The sequence below is a fragment of the Rhinopithecus roxellana genome, chromosome 13 (assembly GCF_007565055.1).
Source record: "Rhinopithecus roxellana isolate Shanxi Qingling chromosome 13, ASM756505v1, whole genome shotgun sequence".
Lineage (NCBI taxonomy): Eukaryota > Metazoa > Chordata > Mammalia > Primates > Cercopithecidae > Rhinopithecus > Rhinopithecus roxellana.
The window spans coordinates 102610624-102636388 of record NC_044561.1 but is presented as its reverse complement, the minus strand read 5'-3'; the positions used below and the strand labels follow the sequence as shown (position 1 = coordinate 102636388).

General features: G+C 50.3%; 1 protein-coding gene across 2 annotated transcripts in view; it reads right to left on the bottom strand.

The window, feature by feature from the left end:
* RSPO4 (R-spondin 4) overlaps positions 1-21493 on the bottom strand; it is a 41955-nt gene extending 20462 nt beyond the window's left edge. The window contains exon 1 of one of the 2 annotated variants that reach the window (XM_010361299.2): positions 21337-21493. In XM_010361299.2, the coding sequence (XP_010359601.1) occupies positions 21337-21415 (79 nt within the window). In that variant the 5' untranslated portion in view covers positions 21416-21493. The remainder of the gene's footprint in view (positions 1-21336) is intronic. The other variant, XM_010361298.2, reaches the window with a different exon arrangement.
* Positions 21494-25765: the final 4272 nt, after the last annotated feature.

Below are 25765 nucleotides of genomic sequence, written 5' to 3'. Positions count from 1 at the left end.
TGTATGTGCATGAACTCGGAGATCTTCAAAAACTGCCCTGTGAGGTCAGCCAGGGCTTCCCAAACTGTAATATGCACACAAAGGAATTTAACTCAGGGATCTTGGGTTAAAATGTGGATTTTGATGCTAAAGTTCTGGAATGGGGCCGGGGTGCTGGCCCGAGAACTCATTTTAAGAAGCGAGGAGGGAGATGCTGTTATCATTCCTCATTTTACAGCTCAGGAAGCGAAGGCTCAGAGACCTACAACTCTAAGTGGTGGAGTTAGATTTAAAACCACAGCTGATGAAGACCCCAGACTCATTCTACTGTGTCACACTGCCTTACCCTGTTGGTCTGATGATGAACGTGGAGGGGGACAATGGGGGTGATACTCAAAAGGGGCAACCTGACTGGGCAGAGTGGCTCACACCTGTAATCCCAGCACTTTGGGAGGCTGAGGCAGGTAGATCATAGGAGGCTCAGAGTTCGAGACCAGTCTGGCCAACATGGCAAAACCCCATCTCTACTAAAAATACAAAGTTAGCTGGGCGTGGTGGTGCACACCTGTAATCCCAGCTACTCAGGAGGCTGAGGCTTGAGAATCACTTGAATCCAGGAGGCGGAGGTTGCATAAGCCAAGATTGCACCACTGCACTCCAGCCTGGGCGACGGAATGAGACTCTGTCTCAAAAAAGATAAGATAAAATAAAATAAATAAAAAATAAAATAGAATAAAATATCAAAGGGGCAACCTGACTCCTTTCGCCACTCATAGGAGGGGCATTTCCTCAAGCAGCCTGAGTTGGGGACAGTCCCGCCAGGCCCAGCATGACAGAAAAAGGAGGGGCTGGGTTCGTGTGTGTGTGACGTGTGTGTTTGGGGGACAGGGTCAGGTGTGTGCTGATGCGTCAGACCCCCGTCTAAAGGGATTTGCCTGCCCCCAGGTTAAAGCATGGAGAAGGCCGGAGCCCCTGCTCTATGCTGGTCCTGCAGGGCTCAGCTGGGGCCCATATCGGGGGTTGACACAGTGGAACAGGCTGCTTGTGCCTGCCATTCCCTACTTCCTGACCCACGTGAACCAAATCTCTGCTTCCCCATCCTCATGGACCTGCCCTGGACCACATTTATTCTGCCCCCCATTAGCTACTCATTAAGAGAAATTACAATTGTGTTTTTGGGGGTGCTGAGCAGCCCAGAGCAACCACTAGTGACCTTCAGAAAAATAATATTAAAGGAAAAAGGGTTGTTTTTGGATTCCTCATCATTTGGCAAGCTGCGCTGAGGGTAGAGCAGCCAGATGAGTTCGGGACCGGGCCAGAGAGTCTACCCTCCAGCTGGCTTCTCCAGACCCATCGGTCCAGAACTAGTGCCCTGTTAGCCGTGAACACAGAACTGTCACAAAGCTGTCCTGAGCTTGAAACTGTTACCAACCAATCTGTCTGTGGAGTTGTTACAAAACCGTCTTGTGTGTGAATGTGTCACAATGTTGTCAAGTATGTGACTTTGTATAAGAAATTGTCGTGCAGTTGTCCTCTAGGTAAAACTGCCAAGAAGTCGTCAAGTATATGCAGTTGCCACTCATTTGAAAAACTACTGGGAAAAAGTTTCTTTTCTTTTCATGTATGAGGGACAGGTTGCTGTATGTGTGACCTTGAGCAAGTTGCTGACAGGCACTGTGCGTGGCTGCTGCTTCTGCAATAACAGTGCCTGGTACACAGTAGGTGCTCAATGAGTACTTGCCAAATGTCTCCTCAGGGCTGCAAAGTGGACTCAGATAGGTTCCGGTTCTTTCAGGTGCTGGTTTTGTCCCATAGTGGGCTGGGCTGGGTGCCTCGGGTAGGTCTGCTGCCTTTCACATCCTCTCTGAGCCTGCTTGGGTTGTTGTAAAGTGCACTGAGGCCTGAGTATGACATGCCCAGCAATACTGGGGAAAATAAATGCTGGCTGCTAATTCCTTCTCTCCCTCTTGTGGGGGGTTTATGATTCCTCAGGACTCTTCAGGGTAGCAGAGGCCTCTCGTGGCTCTTTGGGAGGCTGTGGGAGCTTCAGCTTTGGCTGAGTAGGACATTTGCTGTGGTTAGGACTCTGGCAGGACACCTCCAGTCAATCAGGATGCTCATTGTCACAAGGATTGGGGGCAATGCCCACTGCTCCAAACCCAGGAGGCCTCCTCTGGGGAGGATGTGAGCTCCAGGATTCCAGGAAGGGTGGGAGGAAACCTAAGGAGAGCTGAAAGCTTGTAATTCCTAAGATAAGCCCGTGTGAGAAAGGTACCAGCTTTTGAAGTTCGTTCTGCAAACGACCTTCTTCACTTTTTCGCGTTGAAGTCCTGCAATCAGCAGAGCTCAGGGCTAGGAATTAGGGCCTTTACTCCGGTCCCAGCTTGGACTCAGACTCATTGTATGACCTTTGGCAGGGCACCTCATCGCCCCCTGCCTCAGTTTCCCTATCAGAAAAACAGAGGCTTGGTCTTGATAAAGAAGTTTTGAACTTTTTCTTAGCCAAAGGAGCCTTCTTTTTCCAAGATGAAATGTGATATGAGAGATCGATTCCTAAAATGAATGAGTTGAACTGTTTTGGCTGAGGCCAGGATGGGGGTGAGGGTGAGGATCTCGAGCTGTCTTTTTGGTTTCCTTTGCCTACTTCTAGAGGCAGGCTCTGAGGGCTTGGATACTCCCTAAGGACCCTTTGAACCCCAGACTTCCACAGGGCTAATGGCTGTAAGGAAGGTGATATAACTTTGTGGGACTCTGGAGCCTGGGTTCATTCCCACACTAGCTTCTCTGAGCATTAGTTTTCTCGTCTGTAAATGGGGATAATGACTATGCTCACATGTTGCTGTGACAGTTCAGTAAGCTGGTTTTGTGTGTGGCATGCCAAAACAGGGTTTGGCTGACATGGGGTGCACAGCAATGCGGGAGCTGCTAGCAGTTGTGGATCTCTTCTCTCATGAGCAAGACTGCCTCAACAACTCTGCGATATGGGTAGTAGTATCTGGTCTTGCAGACAAGGAAGCTAAGGCACAGAGAAGGTAAGTAAGTCGCCCAGATCACATAGCTGGTGAGTGGCAAACTCAAAGCCAGGCAGTCTTAATAACAGATAGTTATTATTATTTTAAGTACTGGGGAGAGACTAGGCCCCAGAATAGGTCCAAAATAAATACCCTCCTCACCTTATATAATTAAGCCCTAAGAAAGCTTAGAAATAGGCCGGGCATGGTGGTTCATGCCTGCAGTCCCAGCATTTTGGGAGGCCGAAGCGGGTGGATCACGAGGTCAGAGTTCAAGACCAGCCTGACCAAGATGGTGAAACCCCGTCTCTACTAAAAATACAAAACACCTGCACTGGGTGCGTTGGCAGGCACCTGTAATCCCATTACTTGGGAGGCTGAGACAGGAGAATCACTTGAACCTGGGCAGCAGAGGTTGCAGTGAGCTGAGATCATGCCACTGCACTCCACCCTGGGTGACAGAGTGAGACTCTGTCTCAGAAAAAAAGAAAGCTTAGAAATATAACCAGCTCCCAGTGCTGAGAAGACTTGGGGCCCCGCTGCCAGTGAGCATCAGGCAAGGGGGCAGGTCTAAAAGTCAGGGCTGACTGAGGCAGGCCCTTGGTCAATGTGTCCCTGCCAGTGTTCCTGGGACAGCCCCAGTTCTTCTCAGCCAGCAACCTGGGTATCTGGAGCTTCCAAGGGGTGGCGGAGAGTTGGGAATGCAGTTTGGGCCTCCAGCCACTTGGCACAAAGTAAGCATCTTCAGGGACCCTATTCTGGGTCTGGTCTCTCCCCATGGGCCTTCTTCAACACTCAGATCCTAGTATAAGGGAGAGAGCCCCAGATGTGGACTCTTGTCCAGTTCTGCAGGTCCTCAGGCAAGTGTCTCTCTGTCTCTGGGCTTCAGTTTCTCCATCTGTCAAATGGATGTTTAAACTCAGTGTGTCTAAAGGCCCACTGTTCACCCATCCATCCACCTACCCACCCACCTACCCATCCACCTACCCATCTGCCCACCCATCTATCCATCCATCCATCCATCCATCCATCCATCCATCCATCCATCCTTCCACCCACCCACCCATCTATCCATTCATCCATCCACCCACCCACCCACTCATCTATCTACCCATCCATCCATCCACCACCCACCCATCTATCCATTTACCCACCCATCTATCCATCCACTCACCCACCCATCTGTCCATTCATCCATCCACCCACCCACTCATCTATCCATTTATCTATCTATCCACGCACCCACCCATCATCCACCCAACCATCTATCCATCCATCCATCCATCCATTCAGCAGATATTTCTTGAACACCATCTATGTGCCAGGATCCTTTATTTATTAAAGTTAAAAGACAAATCACAGACCTGTAGAAACATTTTAGAAAGACACACAAAATCATACTGGATTGGAAATGTAAATTTCCCAGGGACTTTTATTCACCAGGGACTTTTATTCACCAGTGACTCTCCAGCGCCATGCATAAGGCCACATGTCTACTAGCTGCTCTGTAAAATACTTGTTGGATGTAAGAATGAATAGGACATACTTTGCTGTTCTAAAGAGAGCTGCCTCCTGAATCTGAGAGTGGAGTCAGACATCCTCTCCAGGACTTATTGAGAGGGGGCCAACTATCTTTGTCACCCCCACCCCTGACCTGCCCCACTGCCTCCCCAGCCCATATAATCCAGTTTCTAAAAAGGATCTAAGGAGGATTGGTCAGCAGTGGCTGGGGCAGGGCAAGGCACGGCATGTCCCCAACTCCCAAGCCCAGGTGGGCTCATGGTTTGGAGGGGAGAAACTATGAACCATAGGGAAACAGGCATTCCATCCCTTGATTGAACACACACTTGTTGATCTACCCTATGTCTATTGGGAGTGAGTGAAGAATGAATGAGAAATGCAAAAGGGGTGGGGTCTGGCAGGGGCAGCCTGCATTGCCACCATTTGACCAATTTCCTGTCAATTTCCTATATTCGGTCAAGTGGACACTGAAGGAGGCACTTGAGCTTAATCTAAGCCATGGTTTTCCAGCCCAAGGGGCATGAGGCTGTCGAAGGGGAATGGGGTAGTGAGGAAGCTAGGGTGATCTGAAGAGGTCAAGCTCGTGCTCCTTGCCCAATAATCACACCTGTGTCCCAATTAGGCACCTGCCACACGTGGGAGAAAGGGGAGGGCATGGATGGAGGCAGAAGAACATTTAGTCCCAGTCTCTCCCTGCTGCTCACTGGTGATGGCCCCAGAGTTTTCTAACACTGGGAATTGTGGAGGCCACAGCAGCAGCAGGGTAGTGACAGCTGTCTCTATCCCCATTCTTTCTTCAGCTCCCCAACATACAGGGGAGAAATCAACCCAGAGGGTGGAGAGAAGAGAGTGAGACAGCATGACATATCTCCCTACAGGGTAAATCAGTGGAGTCAGAAGCTGAGTCAGGCAGTGATGGGGAAGGCAGTGATGGGAAAGGAGAGCTTCAAATCAGACCTATGTTTTAAAAATTTAGCACTGGACTAGGCTTTTTAATAGCTGAAAGTTACCAGAAAGCTTTGAGATCTGCCCAAAGTTATTAAGGATTGGAGTTAAAAATATGACTGTGTATTGGGGGCGGGGGATGGGGGATGTGTGGAAAGCATGTCATGTTTGTAATCCTCTGTTACAACTTCAATATCATCATTAAGCCAGTTACACACAAAGTAGCCAAGAATATCCTTGATACACAAAGAGCTCCTATAAATCAATAAGAAAAAGGGGAATGATCCAAGTGTGTTGAGGGAGAATGGGCAAAGACATTACAAGTAATTTAAAAAAGGAAGACAAATGGGACAATAACCATATGCAAAGCTGTTCTACTTCCCTAAGAATTTTCAAATTGAAGATGAGAACAAGAATGAAATACTACCATGACCTACAAGATACAGAAACTGTAAAAGACTCTGGCACCTTATTTTGAGAAGGCAATTTAGGCAGAGTCTATTATCTGTAGCATGAGGTAGTAACAGCATTTGACAGGCAGTGTCCTGAGTTCAGAGATGGGTAGGCACTTGTTAGGAACCACACAGTGAGTCATGGGAGGGGAGGAGCTAGAACTCAGACCTCTGGATAGGCACCTTCGACTCTTTATCTCCAGCCAGCTGGTCCTCTCTATCTGGGCTAGTGTACAGCCTGGCCCCTGGCCCCTGACTGGGTAGCCCAGGTCTGCTATATCCATTGCTGCACCCTGCTCTGGGCCTGAGGATGGCTGGGACACTGCTATTCCAAATGACACGTCTCTCATGGTTACCCTGTCCTTCCCAGAGACAAATCTTTCAATTAGTCCTGCTGGGCAGCAGCCTTAGAGGGTAGAGGTAGGACTCCAAGTCTGGGGATAAGATAAACCTGTTCCCAAATCCCAGCCCCACCTTTACTCCCTGGGACAATTACTTAACCTCAGTTTGCTCATTTGTAAAATAAACACTGTCCAGGTGTGGTGGCTGACACCTGTAATCCCAGCACTTTGGGAGGCTGAGGTGGGAGGATCACTTAAGGCCAGGAATTTGAGACCAGCCTGGGCAACACAGTGAGACCCTTATCTCTATGAAAATAAAATTTAAAAAAATTAGCCAGGCATGGTGATGCATACCTATAGTCCCAGCTACACAGGAGGCTGAGGTGGGAGGATTGCTTGAGCCCGAGAGATCAAGGCTGCAATGAGCTATGATCATGCTACAGTCCTCCAGTCTGGGTGACAGAGAGAGAGACCCTGTCTCAAAAACAAACAAACAAGATTAAAATGAACACAATCACCCACCCACTGAAAAGCTTGTTCCTTCCTGCCAGGCACTTTTCAAGGCACTGCGGATACATCAGTGAATGAGACAGACCTTCCCCTCATGAAGTTTACATCCTAAGTGGGAGAGGGAGATCATTTCAGAGAATGACAAGGAATTGAATTTGGGTACACAGAGTGGCAGGAGGGAGGGCCTGGGCTGCCTAGAAGGGCATCTCTGAGATATATAAGAAAGCACTCTTGGCGGAGGGACCAGTGGGTACAAAAGCCCAGAAGCAGGAAAGAACGTGGTGTGGAAGAGAGCAGCGAGGCCAGAGTGCAGTGACCGAGGGGAGAGTGGTGGTTGGTGAGGTCTGGAGGCAGAGGGCCCAGACCCTCAGGACACATGGACGAGTATGGATGGTGCTGGGTTTTCCTGGAATTGAGTCAGGAAGCACTGTGGATTGCAAGCCGAGGAGTGTCTGCCACCTTGAAAGTTTCTCTGGTGCTGAGGGGAATGGACTGTGGGGCAGGAGTAGAAGCTGGGAGCTCAGGGTGTAGGGGTTCTGGTCATTCTAGTGGCCTGGACGAGGCTGGCAGCTATGAGAAGCGGGTGGATCCAGGGAGGATGGACAGACAAGCTCTGCTCATGGGTTATTATGAAAATTAAAGGGTAAGTGATTTAGTCCACATTGCAGCACATAACACATGCTAGACAGATCTTAGTTTTTTTATTTATATATTTATTTATTTTTGAGACAGAGTCTTTCTATATCACTCAGGCTGGAGTGCAGTGGTGTGATCTCAACTCACTGCAACCTCCGCCTCCCAGGTTCAAGCAATTCTCCTCCTCAGCCTCTCTAGTAGCTGGGATTACAGATGCCCACCACCATGCCTGGCTAGTTTTCATAATTTTAGTAGAGATCGGGTTTCACCATGTTGGTCAGGCTGGTCTCGAACTCCTGACCTCAAGTGATCCACCTGACTCAGCCTCCCAAAGTGCTGGGATTACAGGTGAGAGCCACTATGCCCAGGCAGATCTCAGCTTTTAAGAGACCTAGACCTAGAATCTGAGATATACAAGAAAGCACTCTTGGCAGAGGGACTAGTGGGTACAAAAGCCCAGAAGCAGGAAAGAACGTGGTGCCTCCTCCATAAATGTCCCAAATCGCTTCTGCCTCTCCTGGTCATTGGTTCAAATTGTGATTCCTTGACCTCTTGTTGCCTCTTGACTTTTGCAGCCTGCTGGGATGAGGTACTTGTTCTGAGTTCCTCTAGTTGTTATTTTAAGCAGACTGCATGTCCTCCGGCCCCCATCTCCCAAGCTGGTGCGAAACCCAAGGCAGTATCTGGGTGGCTCCCTAAGTCATTTTCCAAATTGAGAATAGGTAGTAAAGTCACCTATTCTCACAACCGTGACATCCACCCAGTCGAGGTTCCCAGACTAACTGCCCAGTCCCCAGAAGTAGAGAGATGGGAGGCAGCGCCAGGCAGGAGGGAACCCAGGTCGCATAGACAGGTTTGAGTCCCAGCTCTGCCACCTTGGCCCTAGGAAGGCCCTCTGACCTCTCTGAGTCTCTGCACCTCATCTGCAAAATAGGAATGATGTTATTAAAGGATTGCCTGCAGGGTAAAGTGAGGTAATAACCTGCAGAGAGCACCTGGCTGTGTGCCAGCTCATACGGCAAATGCTCACCAGGTAGGAGGATCCTAAGGTTGTGGGCAATGCATACAAAGCCTCTGGTGCATTGTAGGTGCTCAATAAATGGTAGGATGCTAGTAGGGAGGAGTTGAATGAAAGAAGGGGAAAGAGACCCAGTGCATGGTGGGGGAGGCAGGAACACAGGGAGTTGGGTGCTCCACCTTGGAAACCTCTCCTGGCCCTGGGGGCACTGTCTCCACCAAATCCAAATCCAGGCAGCTAGAGGGACCTGGGCCTGCACAGGCATGGAAATTCTGCACTCACTATTAGTGGGCCTCAGTTTCCTCATCTGCGAAGCGGGAACCATAACCCTTCTTACCCAGTTATAACCTGGATTCTGGGCTGGAAACAAGATGAGCAGCTACAACCTGTCCTACACCACCCCCAGTTGGAGATACGGGCATCTGGGAGCTCTGGCCGATTTTCAAAGGGACTAGAACTGCAAAGAGCAGAACCAGGCTAATGCTGGCTGAGTGTTCACAGTGTGCCAGGACCTGTGCTATGCAGGTCCTTGTACCAAATCATTAAAACTTGCCATAACCCCACAAGGTGGGGACTACTCTTACTCCATTTGCAGGGATGAGAAAACTGAGGCTCTAGAGGTGAAGGGGTTGGCCCAAGCATTCACAGGAGGTGCCAGGTGGAATGCAAACCTGAGCCCAGCTCCTAACCACTGGGGAGGAGCCTGCCTTGTGGCCTGTCACCCCTCCTTGCCGACTCCTGCCAGCTGGGCCTCCAAAGGCCAACAAATGCCATTTAAAGCCATACCTCTCTCAGGGCACACCAGGGATGAGCTCCAACCTGTGGGGGCAGACAGGAGGAGTTATATCAGCCAAGTGAAGGCAGGAGGGAGAAGGCTACTCCAAGTGCCTTTATTCTGGAACTGTTTGCATTGCAGGGATGGAGCCCTTAGCAGCAACCCCCAGACCATCAAAAAAGCTGGCTATGCACACAAACGTCCTGAGTGTATGTTTCCCTTCATTCTCTCTCTTTTCCCCTTCCTTCCTTCCTTCCTTCCTTCCTTCCTTCCTTCCTTCCTTCCTTCCTTCCTTCCTTCCTTCCTTCTCTCCCTCCCTCCTTCCTTTCTTCCTTTCTCTCTCTCTCTCTTTCTCAATCTCTCTCTCTCTTTCTTTCTCTTTCTCTCTCTTTCTTCCTGGGGTGGGGAGTTGTTGATGCAAGAGAGTAAGATGATCCACAAACTGAACTGATTCAGCCAAAGCAACCCTCAGCCAGAGGCGAGCGGGAAGTGTAATCTGTTGGCTGGGGATACTCCTTGTGGGGGACTTTGAACCCCTGTGGGGTGTTGTTCAAGCCAATGTCACTCGCCTTCAAGGGCAGGGAGTCTCCAGCTGATGTCTCTTTTACAAGAAAACTCACTGCTGCTGAGGCTACTACCTCCATCAGAGTAGGGGGGAGGGGGACCCCAAGGACAGGGTCTGGTTTGGAGCATATGCGTGCCAACTGCAGGCAGTGATCCAAGGGCACAGTCAGGAAGGAGGGTGGACAGAGGAGCATCACCGCAATTGAGCGTCCCAGTAGCGTGCTCAGGAAGGCCTGAGGGCTGCTGCAGCAGCACTAACACTTGTCGGAAGAATCCCTCGCAGGAAGGGTGGTCCAATGGCGAGCCGTAGTGGATCCAAGCTCACACTCTGAAGTGTGACTTTGCTTGTTTATTTTAAGAGAAGGGGGTCTCACCGTGTTGCCCAGGATGGCCTCGAACTCCTGGACTCAAGCCATCCTCCCTCCTCAGCTCCGTGAGTAGCTGGGATTTCAGGTGAGAGTCAATGCACCTGGCTCTGGAGTGTGGCTTCTTGTAAGACCTTCTTATACAGACTTTTTTGTTATTGTTTTTGAGATGGAGTATCACTCTGTCACCCAGGCTGGAGTGCAGTGGCACGATCTTGGCTCACTGCAAGCTCCACCTCCCAGGTTCACGCCATTCTCCTGCCTCAGCCCCCCAAGTAGCTGGGACTACAGGCGCCCGCCACCACGCCTGGCTAATTTTTTGTGGTTTTTAGTAGAGACGGGGTTTCACTGTGTTAGCCAGGATGGTCTCCATCTCCTGACCTCGTGATCCGCCCACCTTGGCCTCCCAAAGTGCTGGGATTACAGGCGTGAGCCACTGAGCCCGGCCCAGACTTTTTAATAAGATCAGAAAACCCAGACCATAAGGCAGAACAATCCGCCTCTCCCCCCTCGAAAACCAATGGATTTGACCACATTGACAGCATGGTAAGTAATGATTTCTACTCTCCGAAGGTGGGGACTCTACAAAGTCAGATTTAAAAAGATATTTTTTGTGTCAAAATCAACACAGGATTGATATCTAGGTAATACAAGGAAGCCCTATAAGTTGACAAGAAAACTTCAGGAAATCCAATTTTAAAAGTGGGAAAAAAATAAAATAAAATGTTTAAAAAGTGAAAAAATAAAATTTAAAATTAAAAATCAGGTGAATAAGAACTACATAATTAAAACAAAAAAGTTAAAATAAAATAACATTCAAAAACAAAATTAAATAACAAAATAAAAATTTAAAAATAAGGTATAAAAATAAAGTGTAAAAATCCATTCAAATAAAAAATACATTTGTAAAATAATTTAAATGCATTAAAGTTAATAAAAACAAAATATTAAGAATAAAAGCAACATGTTTAAATGAAATAAAATTTAAAAATGTAAAAATACATGAAAGAATTTTAAGAGTAAAATAAAAAATCAGCTATTTTTAACAATATAAAGAATAAAGGAAAAAAAATAGAACATCAAAGGAGAGCAAGGTCTTGCTAGACCTTGCTAGACCTTGCTGATGACGTGCTGTGAATTAAGGAGTCTGATTGGCTCAAATGCCTGCAGGGAGGCGGGGGAAGTGAATGAGGAGGGTGGTGTAGGGGGTGAGAGGGGAGGAGGAAGGAAAAGCATGCCCTCAGGCAGCATCTGACTCGGTTTTTCCAGCCCGCTGTGGGCAGAGGGCAGGATGTCAGGCCCCACCATGGCCTCACCCCAAAATAGCCATCACATCATTTATGCATTTGTAATGTGCTGGCAATACACACACACACACACACACACACACACACACACACGCACGCATGCATGTTACATCATCCCATTCTCACTGCCGTCCTCTGAGGTCCACTTTCATAGAGGAGTGAACAGAGACTCAGAGAGGGTGGGTCACTGTGCCACAGTCACACAGCACTTAGGACCACCCTATCCTCTGAATCCGGCATCCTCAAAATGACCTTCTTTGGACGAGTTAGGTCTGCCGAGGACTTTCAAACAGAGGCAGGGCCATCTCTGACATCAGGCTCTAACTTCTGTACGCTAGGAAGAGCCCATCCCCCATGACGCATGACAGTTATCACCATTAAAGAAGCACTGACTGTCTGCCAGGGGGTCACATGCATAGTCATCTTGACAACCATATGAGGTAGATGCTCTTATTGTCCCCATTGTATTGACAGACAACATCAAGATTCAGGAGTCAGACACTGTCACCCAAGCACGGCAGTAACAGAACTGGGAGCTGAGCCCAGCACTGGCATAGCCCAAATCTCACACTCCCTGCTTGTCACCAGGCCATTTTAACCATCACTGACGAGCACTCCCTATATGCTAGCAATGTGTTTGTCTATGTTTCATGCCTCATTTTAAAAATTAGCCAACAGGAGCACAGAAGGGAGAGATGACCTGCCCAAGGTCACTCAGCCAGTAAGTGGTAGAGCCTACAGCCTTCGGGACAGCCTGCCAAGCCCCCAGTGCTCATCTGGGACTTGCTAGAGACAGCTGTGCCCATTGGCCAACCCCAGAGCAGGCTCAGAAGGGCAGCTGTGACATTCCTTCTCTTCACGTCTCCACCCTGGCGGATGTGGGCTCTGCCATCGGGCTCCAGGGAAAGTGGAGGTTTCCAGCGAAAGGGAGTGGTTTCCCCATGTGGCCTGGGTCCTCTGGGCTTGGGAATGCCTCTGTTCTGAGTTGGTGAAACAGAACCTCCCACCCCGTGCGCAATGGCACATGAGAGCCCCTACTATGGGCCACAGAGCAAGGGCCCTATGAATCATGCTGTTACTGCAAGCAATCATTCCAGGGCAGGCAGTGGCGGCCCAGCATGGGACAGCAGTGTCCGGGTGGAGCTGGCGTCACCCATCCGGAGATGGGAAGCAGACCATTCCCGACGGGATCTGGAAGAAACTCCGAGGGCGGGGCTGAGGGCACATGTGTCCTGGATGTTGCTGTTACACAGGGCTAGGAAAAACGGCTCCAGCCCACAGAGACCTGGGAGCACATCACGACCTTTCCCCAGCCTGGTTGTGTGTCCTTGGCAAGTTGATTCCCCTCCCTGAATGTGGAAGGTCTCGTCTGTAGAAGAGGCAGAATAATAGGGTCAAGCCACTTCATGGGGCTATAATGTGGGTAGCCCAGGAGGAGGGCTGCCGTGGTGGTTATGGACTCAGGCTTTGGAATCAATCGTCTGGATGGAATCCTGGTTTTTGCCAAACTTACTCTGCCAAGCTATGGGGTAGAAACATGAAATTGCTAATATTTGGCTGTTTATGACCTACAAAAATGGCAACTGCACATACTTCAATGAATGTGCCTCTCTTTTAATGGCTTCCTCCTCTACAAAATGTGGGTAATGACAGGCCCCTCAGAGGGGTGCTGTGAGGATGAAATAAAGCTGGGAGGCAATTAAGTTCAGTAGTTAGAGCTGGGCTCTGGGGCAAGGAAGGATTTGAACCTTGGCTGAGTGGCCTTGGGCAGTTACTTAACCTCCCTGTGCCTCAGTTTTCTCGTCTATAAAACAGGAATACTACTACCCACTGTGCAGGTTTATTAAGATACTTTAATCAATGAATACATACAAAGTACTTAGAACAGTGTCTGAAATTGTTAAATAAAACAAAGGAATGCAGGCAACATCTGACGTCTCCTACACCCTCACTTCTACTCACCTAAATGCTCAACCACAAAACCAAATCCAAAGTGACTTTTGTTAACCTTTGATGCCAATGAAAGTTAAGTATTTTTAAAGAAAAAATATGGTTTGGGGAACATATATGTGTGTAGAGATGTAGGTGAGGAGTGTGTTCCCTGATGTCCACCCCTAGGGCTGTTCTATGTCCTGATGGTGCCTATAGCCCAATACTCTAAGGACAGGACTAGCCTTGAGACCATGATGGCTCCGTGGCTTGGTCCCTCTCAGGAAATCACACAGCCAAGCCTCCGACCCTATGGAGAGGCTCACGTTGCCCAGGTAACTCTGGAGGCCCTTAAGAGGCACTCAGCCCTGGGCTGGCCTCTGGTTATTAAGAAATTCCTGCAGACAGCCTTGGATGTGTGAAAGCCCTCTAGATTCCATCCTGTCTTAACTTTTTTTGAGACACAGTCTTGTTCTGTCATCCAGGCTGGAGTGCAATGGTGCAATCTCAGCTCACTGCAACCTTTGCTTCCCAGGTTCAAGTGATTCTCATGCCTCAGCCTCCTGAGTAGTTGGGATTACAGGTGTGCACCAACACACCTGGCTAATTTTTGTATTTTTAGTAGAGATGGGGTTTCACCATGTTGGCCAGGCTAGTCTTGAACTCCTGGCCTCAGGTATTCTGCCTGCCTCAGCCTCCCAAAGTGCTGGGATTACAGGTGTGAGCCACTGTGCCTGGCTCCATCCTGTCTTCTGACATTTGTCCCAGCCCTGGGAAAAAAGGCAAAGCACACTGGGCATTTCCAAGTCACATGGGGGAAACTGAGGCTCTGAGAGGCTCTCAACCTGTCAGGCTCTGGAGCAGGTTGCCTTCCTCTACCAATTCAAGTTTTGCCTTCACCACTGGTTGCCTGCACCCTCACTTCTACTCATGGCTGGGTGACCTTGGGTAAGGTGCTTCCCCGCTTGAGTCTCCAATTTTACAAGGATTGGTCTCAAAGATCTCACTTGACCTTTTTGGCCTTAACACTTCATTATTCTAGAACTCTTCAGAATTTCAGAGAGAAAATGAAAGCTGAACTGCTCTGCAAACTATAAAGTGCTATACGAACAAGAAGGTGGTTAATGGCAGCATTAGATGGGTTTTCAGGAGAAGTCTACCGTAGGCAGGATTTGCTGTGGGTTTTGGAATTAAGAAGACCCAGCTCACACATGTATTTGCGATGTGACTTTGGACAAGCCAGCCCCCCTCTCTGAACCAACTTCCCTCTTCTGTAAGCTGGCGGTGGGGGCATATCCACCAGGCAGGGCTGGGGTGAGGACCAAAGGAAAGGAGCGCGCAATGTCTGCCACACCCCGGCCACGCAGAGGTGTTGATGCAGGAGGAGATTTAGGGCCCCAACACGTGATTCCACCTTCCAGGAGCTAAAGTCCACACACCTGGGGAATGATGTGGCTGTCAGATTCAGGGTGATTAGAAACAAGCATCTGAACTAAGGCAATTGTTTGGAGCTCCAGAGACAGACTCTCTGGGCTTACATCCCAGCACCCCTGTCTGTTGCTGTACCACCCACTGGGCCTCAGTCTCCTCAACTGTAATATAAAGATCCTCCTGGAATCTGCCCCTTACAGCTGTCAGGAGGGCCTTCATTAGGCCATAACTGAAAGAGGCTGAGCACAGAAGATGGGCTCAGCTGGTCCAGCAGCCTCCACACTATTTTGACAATGGTAAGAAATACACTTTTATATCAGTACACACACTAGTACACACATGCACACACTCACATACATCCACATATATGTGCATGCACACTCACCCACTCATACACACATTCACATATATGTGTAAACTGAAACACATTCCTTAATATAATAGTTTTCACACTTACAATGCACTCTGATATAGTCTAAAAACGAGGTTGGCAAAAACCGTAGCCTCTGGACCAAATTTGGATGTTTTTGTGTGGCCGGTGAGTTAAGAAGAGTGGAGGATGTGACAGATCATATGTGGCTTGCAAGGCCTAAAGTATGTACTATCTGACCCTTTGCAAAAAATGTTTTCTGACCCCACTCTATTTTATTCAGTTATATTCCATTCCGTTCTGTTCCATTCCGTTCCATTCCCTTTCATTTGAAAATGCTGGCTATAGTTAATTTATCGCCCTCACCTGCTGATGCATCGTAACCCTCAGTTTGGAAAACTTTAAACTAATGGGAGCTTCAGTTTTTTCACCAGATGGGAGGACGGATGAATAAACCCTATCCATGTGACACCTCAGCCAAGCAACATCCCCTCTTTGTCTCGGATTCCTCAGCTGAGACTGGGACCACCACCAGCCTGCTCTCAAGGGTGTGTTGAGGTGCAGCCTCAGAAGTCTTGTCCATGATGTTCTCATTGATGGATCTTAAGATCCCAATAGTAAATATTTTAGGCTTTTTGCACCACATACGATCTGTTGCATATTCCAATATTCTTAGCTTGAAGGCCATGTAAAAATAGTCCTCTGGCCACAGAAATGGAGGAACACCCATCTCTGCTGTCCTTTTCAACACCTAGCACAGGGCCTGGCCTAGAGAAGGGACCCAATAAGTATTTCTTCATGATGATGGTGACCGGAGAATGGCACCCAATGCCTTCCATGACTGGACTCCGGCCCAATCTGCAATCAGAACTTCACTTCCTTCGGCCATGTGGTCCCTTGTGCCCTTCCCACCTGGCCACACTCTCCCATCATCCTGCAGAGGTCCTCACCCTACTGCCACCTCTGCCTGACAGAATCCTAAATCCTACTCCCCATGATGGGGTTCCTCTCAGATGCTTCCACCTTGCAGTCCTGGCAAATCACTGACATGATTCATTTCTATATCTATTGCACAGGCTTCGGAGCCTCCAAAACTCTGGGTCCAGGTCCTGGCTCTGCAGCTGTGAGCTCCTGAGCAGGTCATTGATGCTTACTGAGCCTCAGTTCCTGTGTCTGGGAAACAGGCATAACACAAGGCAGTGGCAGAGTGAGGATGTGAAGCCCCACCTTCACAGTTCCTGGCACGTGGCCCGCCTCCCTCCTTGCTCCGTGGCCTCAATCTCAGTGGCCTGAATCTCCTTCGGTGGCCGGGCAGGGGGGTTGGATAGTTTCCATCCACAGGACAGGGAGGTGGGGCAATGGGATGGAAAAAGCAGTATCTATTTTGCACCCAGGCTTGGCTTCAGAACGCTGAGTGGAAGAAGGATGGCAAATAAAACTCAATTGATTGACCACCTACTATGTGCCAAGAAGTCAGCTTTCCATTTCTCAGCCAGCCCCTATGTTATGAAGAAACCCAAGCCGAGAGGCCCAAGGTTACGTTCTATTAAGACTCAGCGCCATTCCCTCAGTCCTCAATGTCCAGTCATTACCCAGCCCAGCCCTGTAGGAATCCCCTTCAGAACTACACCTGCATCTAAACCTGGCTTCACCTGGATGCCAGCACTCAGGGGACATACCTTGTTCTGTGCCCAGCGATGGCTCCTGCTTGCCCAGGGCTTGGTGCATCTGTGTGTACAGGAGACAGTGCTGCCTGCCTGGCCCTCCATATGGGGCTTTGCAATTTAAACGGAAGTGTCATATTCACTCCACATAACAGGCCTCTGGAGTGGGCACCACCGCAGTCAATTTACAATAAAGAAAAACAAGCCCAGAGAGAGGAGATTTGCTTCAGATACGTCACAAGCAAGAGGCGGAGGTGAGCTTAACCCACGTGAGACCCCACTCCCTTCCGGTCCAGGGCATGTCTGCTCTGCTGTAAAATGGGAAGGGAAAGTGGTCAAATCCTTATGAAGCCCCTACTGTGTGCCTTCGGCCCCCTTCCCTCTTGGACTGTGGTACATCTTCCCAATTGCTCAGAGGTAGGTGTAAGTTTTCCCATTTCACAGGTGGGGAAGCATGGATGGGAGAAGGCATGTGGCCTGCTTAATGTCACATATCTAGGGCAGGAGAGGGCTCAAGGTTTGAACCCAGGGCTCTTCACTTTGCCCCTTCTTGCTCAGGTCTAGAAAGATCCAGAAACTCCATGTGAATGTGGGGGTCCCTCCCCAGCAGGCCTTGGATGTCAGGGAAAGTCAGTCACAGGCTGGCATCTCCTCCTTGCCTAAATGGACCTCCAGATCTAGGGATGCAAACCAGAGCCCCCTCACTCTGCCGGACTGTCCCATTGCCAGGACACCCCAGCATGTTTCAAAAAAATGTCCCCATCTGGTTCTGATTCATTTATACTTAATTAATCAAAATGCTGTTTTGTAAGAGACACTTGAGATCCAAGAATCTTTCTCAAGTCTTTTATTTCATTCTTTCTTAGAAACAGAAAAATTGGGCTTCATTAAGAAGCAGTTACGCCGGAGCCTGAGGAAGGATGGGTCTGTGGGAACCAGGCCTCAAGGGGGCTCAGACAGGGCAGATGCCAGCCCAGCAGATCACTCCTCGGGATTGTGCAGACCTGGCCAAACGCTAAGGCCAAAGACTCAGGCACGGGGGAGGCTGGAGAAAGGTGGGAAAGGGTCATCCCTCTGTGTTGGCCGTTCCCCAAGGACAGGCCCAGGGCTGCTCACCTGGGTATCTCCAAGGTCCCCAACACAGAACCTGGCACAGAGGCTGCCCTGTGAAACTTGTTAAATGAGCAAGGAAATGAATAAATGAATGAAGTACTGCCAACAGCCAGGTGTTTTCAGGACACATTCTCCCGCCAAAGTTAGAATAAGGTCAAAGTTGGTAGGACCCTCAGGGATTGCGTACAGAATTTTCCAAGCAGATGCCTTATGAGAAATGGTCTCTGATGTGTAATATGTTTGGGAAAGGTCACTCTCTCTCTCTCTCTCTCTCTCTCTCTTTTTTTTTTTTTTTTTTGGAGACAGCATCTGTTCTGTCACCCAGGCTGGGGTGCAGTGGCACAATCACAGCTCGCTGCAGCCTTGATGTCCTTCCTGGATTGAAGTGATCCTCCCACCTCGGCTTCCTAAGTAGCTGGGACTACAGGTGTGCACCACCACCACCATGCCTGGCTATTTTTTGTATTTTTTATAGGGACAAAAAAATGTATTTTTTGTAGAGTTTTGCCATGTTGCCCAGGTTGGTCTTGAACTCCTGGGCTCAAGCTATCCTCCCATCTTGGCCTCCCAAAGTGCCAGGATTATAGGCTTGAGCCATCACACCTGGGTTACACTGTCTATCTCCACCTCTTCAGCATGCTCTAATAAGTCTCATCGCCAAGAAATCTGCTAAACCCAGCATTTCCCAATCTATTTGACCAGAACGCCTGTGGCTGCCTTGCAAAAGATGCTACAGGAAGGGTTTATCTAGCTCTGGTCCCCACTCCAGTGCCAATGGGCAACTGAGGCTATGGGTGGGGGATGGAGAAAAATCTACTGACCCAAGGTCACGTGACACAACTGGGTCAGGGGTGTGACTGAAATTCAAGGCTATCTCCATTGTATCCAACAAATAAAAGGAGCCCTAAGCCTCTTCTGAAAATGCTAGGCAGGTGTGTGTCCCAGAGGCAAGAGATCAGGTACTAGAGGAGGGATGCTGAGAGCCCCTCACCAAATTGCAGCCGTATCCCTACCTCCTCACTGAGTTCCTGGGGAGGTGGTGGTGAGCTGTAGATGGGGCGGGGGGCAAAAGGGGCAGGATAGAAATTTATCATTTTTCTTTTTCTTTTTTTTTTTGTCTTTTTTGAGCTGAGAAGCATCTTAAAGTCTTCTAAACCAGCTCTTTTTTTTTCTTTTTTGTTGTTGTCATTGCTGTTGTTGAGACAGAGTCTCACTCTGACACCCAGGCTGTAGTGCAGTGGCAAGATCTCGGCTCACTGCGACCTCTGCCCCCTGGGTTCAAGCGATTCTCCTGCCTCAGCCTCCCAAGTAGCTGGAATTACAGGCGCCTGCCACCACACCCAGCTAATCTTTGTATTTTTAGTAGAGACAGGGTTTCACCTTGTTAGCCAGGCTGGTCTCAAACTTCTGACCTCAAGTGATCCGCCTGCCTTGGCTTCCCGAAGTACTGGTATCACAGGCGTGAGCCACCACACCTGGCCTAAACCAGCTCCTCTTTAGATGAAGAAACTGAGGCTCTGAGAAGGGAAGACCAGCACACCTCAGAAGATATCTTCTCAGCATTACGTCAGGCAGATCGGGATTCGAGCCTGCTTTGCTACTCACCTGCTGTGCAACCTTGGACAAGTCGGTTTCCTTCTCTGAACCTCAGTTCCCTCATCCAGAAAACAAGGATCTCTCCCCTCCCTCCACTAGGCCATTGTGAGTAGCCAAGGACACAGTGGACAGGAAATGAGAATGATTAATACTTACCAGCACCCATTAGGAGCCTGTGTCCTCAGCTACTCATTTCCCATACACACTCAGTCTTGCCCACAATCGTCCTTATGAGCAGGATACTTAAGATGGGTTAATGAAGGGAAAGGGGGTTTGTTTGATTTTTTGGTATTGTTTAGAATGGAGAAGGATCTCAGAGATCTTCTAAAGGACCCTCAGATGGGTAAAGTGAGAATTGGAGAGGCAAAGTGACTTATCCAAGGCCACTCAGTTGGTAACTGGGGAAGCTGGGCTTTGAACTCAGTTGACCTGGCTCCAGAGCCCATGCCCCTAACTACTAAACAAAGGCCATTAACAAAGGAGTGTCCCCATAGAGTCCCAAACTCACCCCAGCTCAGCTGAAAACCACATGCCTCTCCATTCCCTTGTCCCACTGTCACAGCAAGAACTGGAGCCCCTTGGGCCACAGTCTCCCTGACCCCATCCAATCCCACCTCCCAATTCTCCCACAGCCTCTGTCTGCTTCCTGCTCCGTTTCAGGAGTGACTGTCACTGTAGGGCTTTCACACAGATGGAAGGCCCCAGAGGGCAAGCCATTCTCTCTCATTTTCTCTCCCCTTTATCCTTGCTCACACCCAATGCCAGGGCTGGAAAGAGAGAAGACACCAGCTGGACAATTCAGCAGTTATGTAAACCAGTCTGAGCCTTGGAATCCCAGGCTTTAACAAAACTGAACGACCCCTATGTCATGAGGATATAGTTGGGATTTGATGAGCTAGGACATGAAAAACCCCTGGCACAGTGGCTGGCATTCGGCTGCTGATCTCAAGAGTGGCACCTGGAAGCCAAAGGGCTGCCCGGCTCAGGCAGGCGATTTGCTCATTTGCTCAGCTGCTTACCCTTCTCTGAGGCACAGTCTCTACCAATTCCTGCTCTGCAGGGACAGCCTCCAGCCCACCTTCTGAGGATGTTCTGACTCTCACAGCGAGGCTGTGGCATAGGACTCCCAGGTGGGAGTGCATTGGGCCCCTGGTACATTTATGATCTGAACCTTGGCTCATCTTCCTAGCGGCCTGGGAGGTCAAGAAGAAAAACTAAGACTCTCTGAGGCGCTGGACTTCTTCTAGGCCATCCCCTATTAGAATAAATGAACCTGAACTCAGGTCTCAGGTCTGGCTGAACTCAACAGAGGGGGCCACGGAGGATCACTGCCCTCTGGGAGGTGACACCAGGAGTCAGGGTGAGTGATGAGGCTGGGACTGGGGCCTCTGGACTCCCAGCCCAGGGCTCTCAATGTCACTTCCTGGCCCAGTGTGGATGCTTGGGATGGCTTCTAAGCCACTGAGTCTGTCTCCTAGTCCCTGTGCCCCCCAGTCTGGCTCTTGAGGCTTCTGTCTCTGCACGGAGCCGTCCTCCTTTCTGCCGACCATGTGGCTACTACAGAGAGCCCTGCTACCCTCTACCTTCTGGGAGAGTCTCCTTGGCCCACCCTGCTCAATGGCTGGCTCACTGGGTGCCCTGGAACCTTAGTCTCCCCATTTAAAGTGAGGTTGAGACTCATCTGGAGGAGCGAATGATCCAGGGCGCCAGGCACCAGGCAGATGCCCCCTAAGCCGCCACCCCGGCCTCCCGGCCCCCGGTCCGCCCAGCAGCGCCTGCCCGGCCGCCCTGTCCTGTCACCCCTCGTACCTTGCTTCTTCCTTCGGTTCAGGGCGAGCATGTCCACGGCGTGGGCGACGAGCAGGAGCAGGCAGAGTGGCGCCCGCATCTGGGCAGCCTGGTCCGGGCTGGCGCTCCCTGGGCGGCCCGACGGCCCGGCGGCGGCGCGGAGGGCGCGGGGGCTGCTGTGCGCGCGCCGGGCGCATCCGCCAGTCGCGGGTCGGTACGGCAGCCAGGGACCCGCGGTCCGCCCAGAGGCCAGCAGCCAGGTCGAGTGAGGGCGTTGGCGGAGCAGGGGCACTGCCCTGGCGGGGAGGAGCCGGCGCAGCGGGGGCGGCGCGTTAACCAACTCGGGGCCCGGGAGCGCGGGGGGAGGGGCCGGGGGTCGCCCGGGTCAGGGTGCTCGAGTTCGATCTGTCCCGCAGCGCGCGGTCTCGCGTCTTTCCCGCCCCCGGCACTGCCCCAGAGCACGTGCACATGCCCACCGCCAGGCACAGGTACACAAGCGCGCGCAGGTACAGATGCACGGACACCCGGAGACCCTTACCGTCTCCCGCGCCCTCTCCGCGTCTGTGGTTTTCTTTCCCTGCCCCCAGCCCCCTTTCTCTGTTCCTCCTTCTAGCCCTTAAGGACCACTCCTTGGCTCCTGCTTTCTCTGTCTTTCCGCGTCCCGCGCTCCCCCGCTCTGCCCCGGACCCTGCCTGGCTGTTCCTGCATCCTTTACTCTTGCTGGTGGTCTCTCTCTCAGGCTCACAGTCTCCTCCTAGCTGGGCCTCTGGTTCTCCCTTTTCTCTGTCTCTCCCTTCAACCCCATCTCTCCCCTTCTCTCCTCCTGCAGGGTGGGGTGTTTGCGGGGCTCCTGCTGCCTGGTTTTCTCTTTTTCTCTCTACCCTGTCTCATTCTTTTAACAGAGTCCTGAGCCCCTTCTAAGCCACTAACCCTGAATGTTTCCTGCGCAGCCTGCGGGGATCATCTACTCTGACTCAAAGTGACCAGCACCTCATAAATCCGCTTGTGACAGGGCTAGGGACCTGGACTGTGTTTCCTCCAACCTTATCACCAGGACTGGGAGCAGCTGATTTGAGTTTAACCCTTTCAGAGCAAATTCCTCCTTCAACCCAACAGCACGCTCACCTCTCCTGTCACTATACCCACCAACAACAACAACAATAATGCTAGCTGTCATTTGTGAGGCATATATGGTGGGCATTGCTAAGAACTTTACATATAATAGAGTCTTCAAAACAACCCAATGGGTTGGGTTTCTATTCTGAGTAACCCCACTTTTCTGGGGAGCAAAGGGAAGCTCAGAGAGTCCAAGTGACTTGCCCCAAGGCCACACAGCAGGTCAGTGGCCATTCTGGTCCAGTGCCTGTCCCTCTTAGCCACTTCTCAGGCACAGACTCATCAGAATGGAAGAGGCCTTGGAGGGAGGCCCAGCGGAGCTTACATTTGACACTGTCTTGCTGAACAATTGTCCTTCCTTTTTTTTTTTTTTTCTTTCTTTGTTTCTTTCTTTCTTTTTCTAGATGGATTTTCACTCTGTCACCCAGGCTGGAGTGCAATGGCATGATCTCAGCTCACTGCAACCTCCGCCTCCTGGGTTCAAGCGATTCTCCTGCCTCAGCCTCCCAAGTAGCTGGCATTACAGGCGCCTGCCACCACATCCAGCTACTTTTTGTAGTTTTTAGTAGAGACAGGGTTTCACCATGTTAGCCAGGCTGTCTCAAACTCCTGACCTCAAGTGATCTGCCTCCCTCAGCCTCCCAAAGTGCTGGGACTACAGGCGTGAGCCACCCTGTGCAGCCTGTCCTCTTTTTTACTACGTGTGAAGTTTATTCCAAAAGAAATGGAAGGTAAATGCTGGTACCTCCTCTAGCTCCTTCTCCCAGTGCAATGAGGGACACTTGAAGGCATAGCAGGGGCAGGAGAAACACAGAGTGTGGCAGCTGAAGGTACAGCCCTGGCCTGGCCATTCTTTCTGTGGCGCTCCAAGAACACTGGCAGACAACATGGAGATCTTGGTGGAATGTCAGAGTCAGCCCACCCAAACTGCTCCGTTTCACAGATGAGGCCACTGAGGCTTCAGGACTGGGGGTGCCTAGATTAGGCCACCCAGTGAGTCAAGGACAGAGCTGACATGGGCATCCAGGTATCCCATTGTGGTCACCACCATGGCCTGCAAGGCCCTCTTGTTCTGACATCTCTGATCTCAGTCTTTCCCACTGCCCCACCCCTCTCCCTTTAGCCTTAGAGATTTCAACTCTTGATTATTTCACAAACACCACAGGCCTCTCACACCTCTGAGCTTTTCATGTTGTGGGGCCTCTCCATGGAATACCGTCCTATATCCTACCTCCTTCTTCGCTGCCTCTGCTCCAGGAAGCCTTCCCTGATTCTCAGACCAGGTCCAGTACCTCCTCTGGGCATCCACAATCCCTTTATCACAGCTCTGATCACATCAGGTGGTAACAATGGATGTGTCTGTTCTTCCCTCTAAACTGTCATCTCTTTCAAGCCAGAGCCAGACACACAGCGGTGCTCAGAATGTTTGCATAATGAATGCATAAATAAATGAATGGTGAATGAATGAATTCTCCAGATGCACAAGTCTCCCAGCCTGTACATGGAATGCAGGTACTTGGAGAAACGAGGTGACCCCAGAAGATCAAGCTGTAGGAAAGCAGAGGTCATCCTCTGTCCCACTACCCCCAGTACTAGAGCCTCCAAAGTCCAAAGGGGACAGCTTCCATATGGCAGGGCCAGAGAGGACCAATGTGCATTGTGAATTGACAGCCAGCCACATGGCTCTGCAGGACGAAGCTGCTCACCCCTTTTGAATTTCTTCCCCTATTCATTCCCCACTGCCTTTGCTCTAGCTAGCCTCATGTTTCTCAGACTCTTGTCACTCATCCTGCGGTTTTTGCTGTTCTCTCTGCCTGGAAAATCTTGCCCCAGATATGCTTGGGGCTTGTTTCCCCTCGATGTTGCCTCCTCAGAGAGGCCCCCTGTGACCACTGCAGTAAAACGGACTACCATTCACTTTATCCTCTTGTCTTGCTTTACCTTCCATAGTACCTCTTCATGTCTATCAGTTCCTGTTTGCTTGTTTGTGAGTTCCATGAGGACAGGAATCTTCTATTTTGTCCCTATGTGCCCTATACTGCAGTGATTAAGACATACTTGTGGAATGGATTTTTTTAAAAAAATGAATGAATGAATAAGCACTCATTCATCCATAGATTCATTGCGGGGCCTCAAGTACTTTCTGTTCTCTTAGGCTCAGTTTCCCCAGTTGTTCAATGGCACAGATGGGATTTTGTGTTCTGTGAGAGCCCCTTTAGTGCTTCCAGAATTGGATATTTCTAGGGTTCTAAGGCCCAGAACTCAGGGCCCTTTCTTGCCCCGAGATGCTCAAAGGGTGTTTGGTTCTCTTTAACCATGGGGGCTGTCTGAGCATCTCAGCCTGCTATCCAGTCCCCCTTCCCCAATACAGGTGCCCAGGGAGGCTAGCGATGCTGATGGCGTGCTCCGGGGGGTGTGCACCCAAGGGGTGTCAGTTAAGGCACCATTGTCACAAATAGATGAAGACAGCTATAATGGCTGAAGCACACTAAGCTCACAGCATGTGTTCCTGATCAGCAGATCCTTCTCTGTGGGATAGCAGGAGCTCAGATTCCTTTCAGCTTGTGTTCTGCCCTGTTCAGTACCTGGTTTAAAGCTCATCAAGAAGGGGCAGGGCTTATGGGAGGTACAGAGACTGTCTACCTATGTCCCATTGGCCAGAACTCAGACACATGGCCACACCTACCTGCAAGGGTGGCTGGGAAATGTACTCCAACCATGTGCTAGACAACACACAGGAGGAAAAGCAAGAGTTTGGTGAACATCTGGCCCATTGACCAACGTTGGGCCACCCTCATTTCTTGCCCCTGTCATGCAGTAGCTCCTTCCTGTGTCTGCTCTGACCCCTACAGGCTCTTCTTCTTAAGCAGCCAGAGGACCTGTATTATGCACCTGGTGAAGCCCAAATTTCTCCTCAGAGATGCAAGGGCTGCCTGATGGCCTCTACTAGGGGGCCATCTGCTAGGGTGACCAGCTGTCTGGTTTGCCAGGGATTGAGGGGCTTCCTAGGATGCAACGTTGACCTGTGTGTAGCCTTGTAGAACACGACCACAATCAAGATACTTAAATGTAACATCATCACAAGACTCCTTCATGCTATCCATTTATGGCTCCGCCCTCCCTCTCTACTTCCAGTCCTAACCCCTAGCAACCTCTAAGCTGTTCTCCATCTCTGCAATTTTTTATTTTTTTGAGACAGGGTCTCACTCTGTCACCCAGGCTGGAGTGCAGTGGCACGATCACGGTTCCCTGCAGCCTCGACCTCCTGGGCTAATGCTATCCTCCTGCCTCAGCTGAGTAGCCTGGACTACAGGTGCGTGCCACCATACCTGGC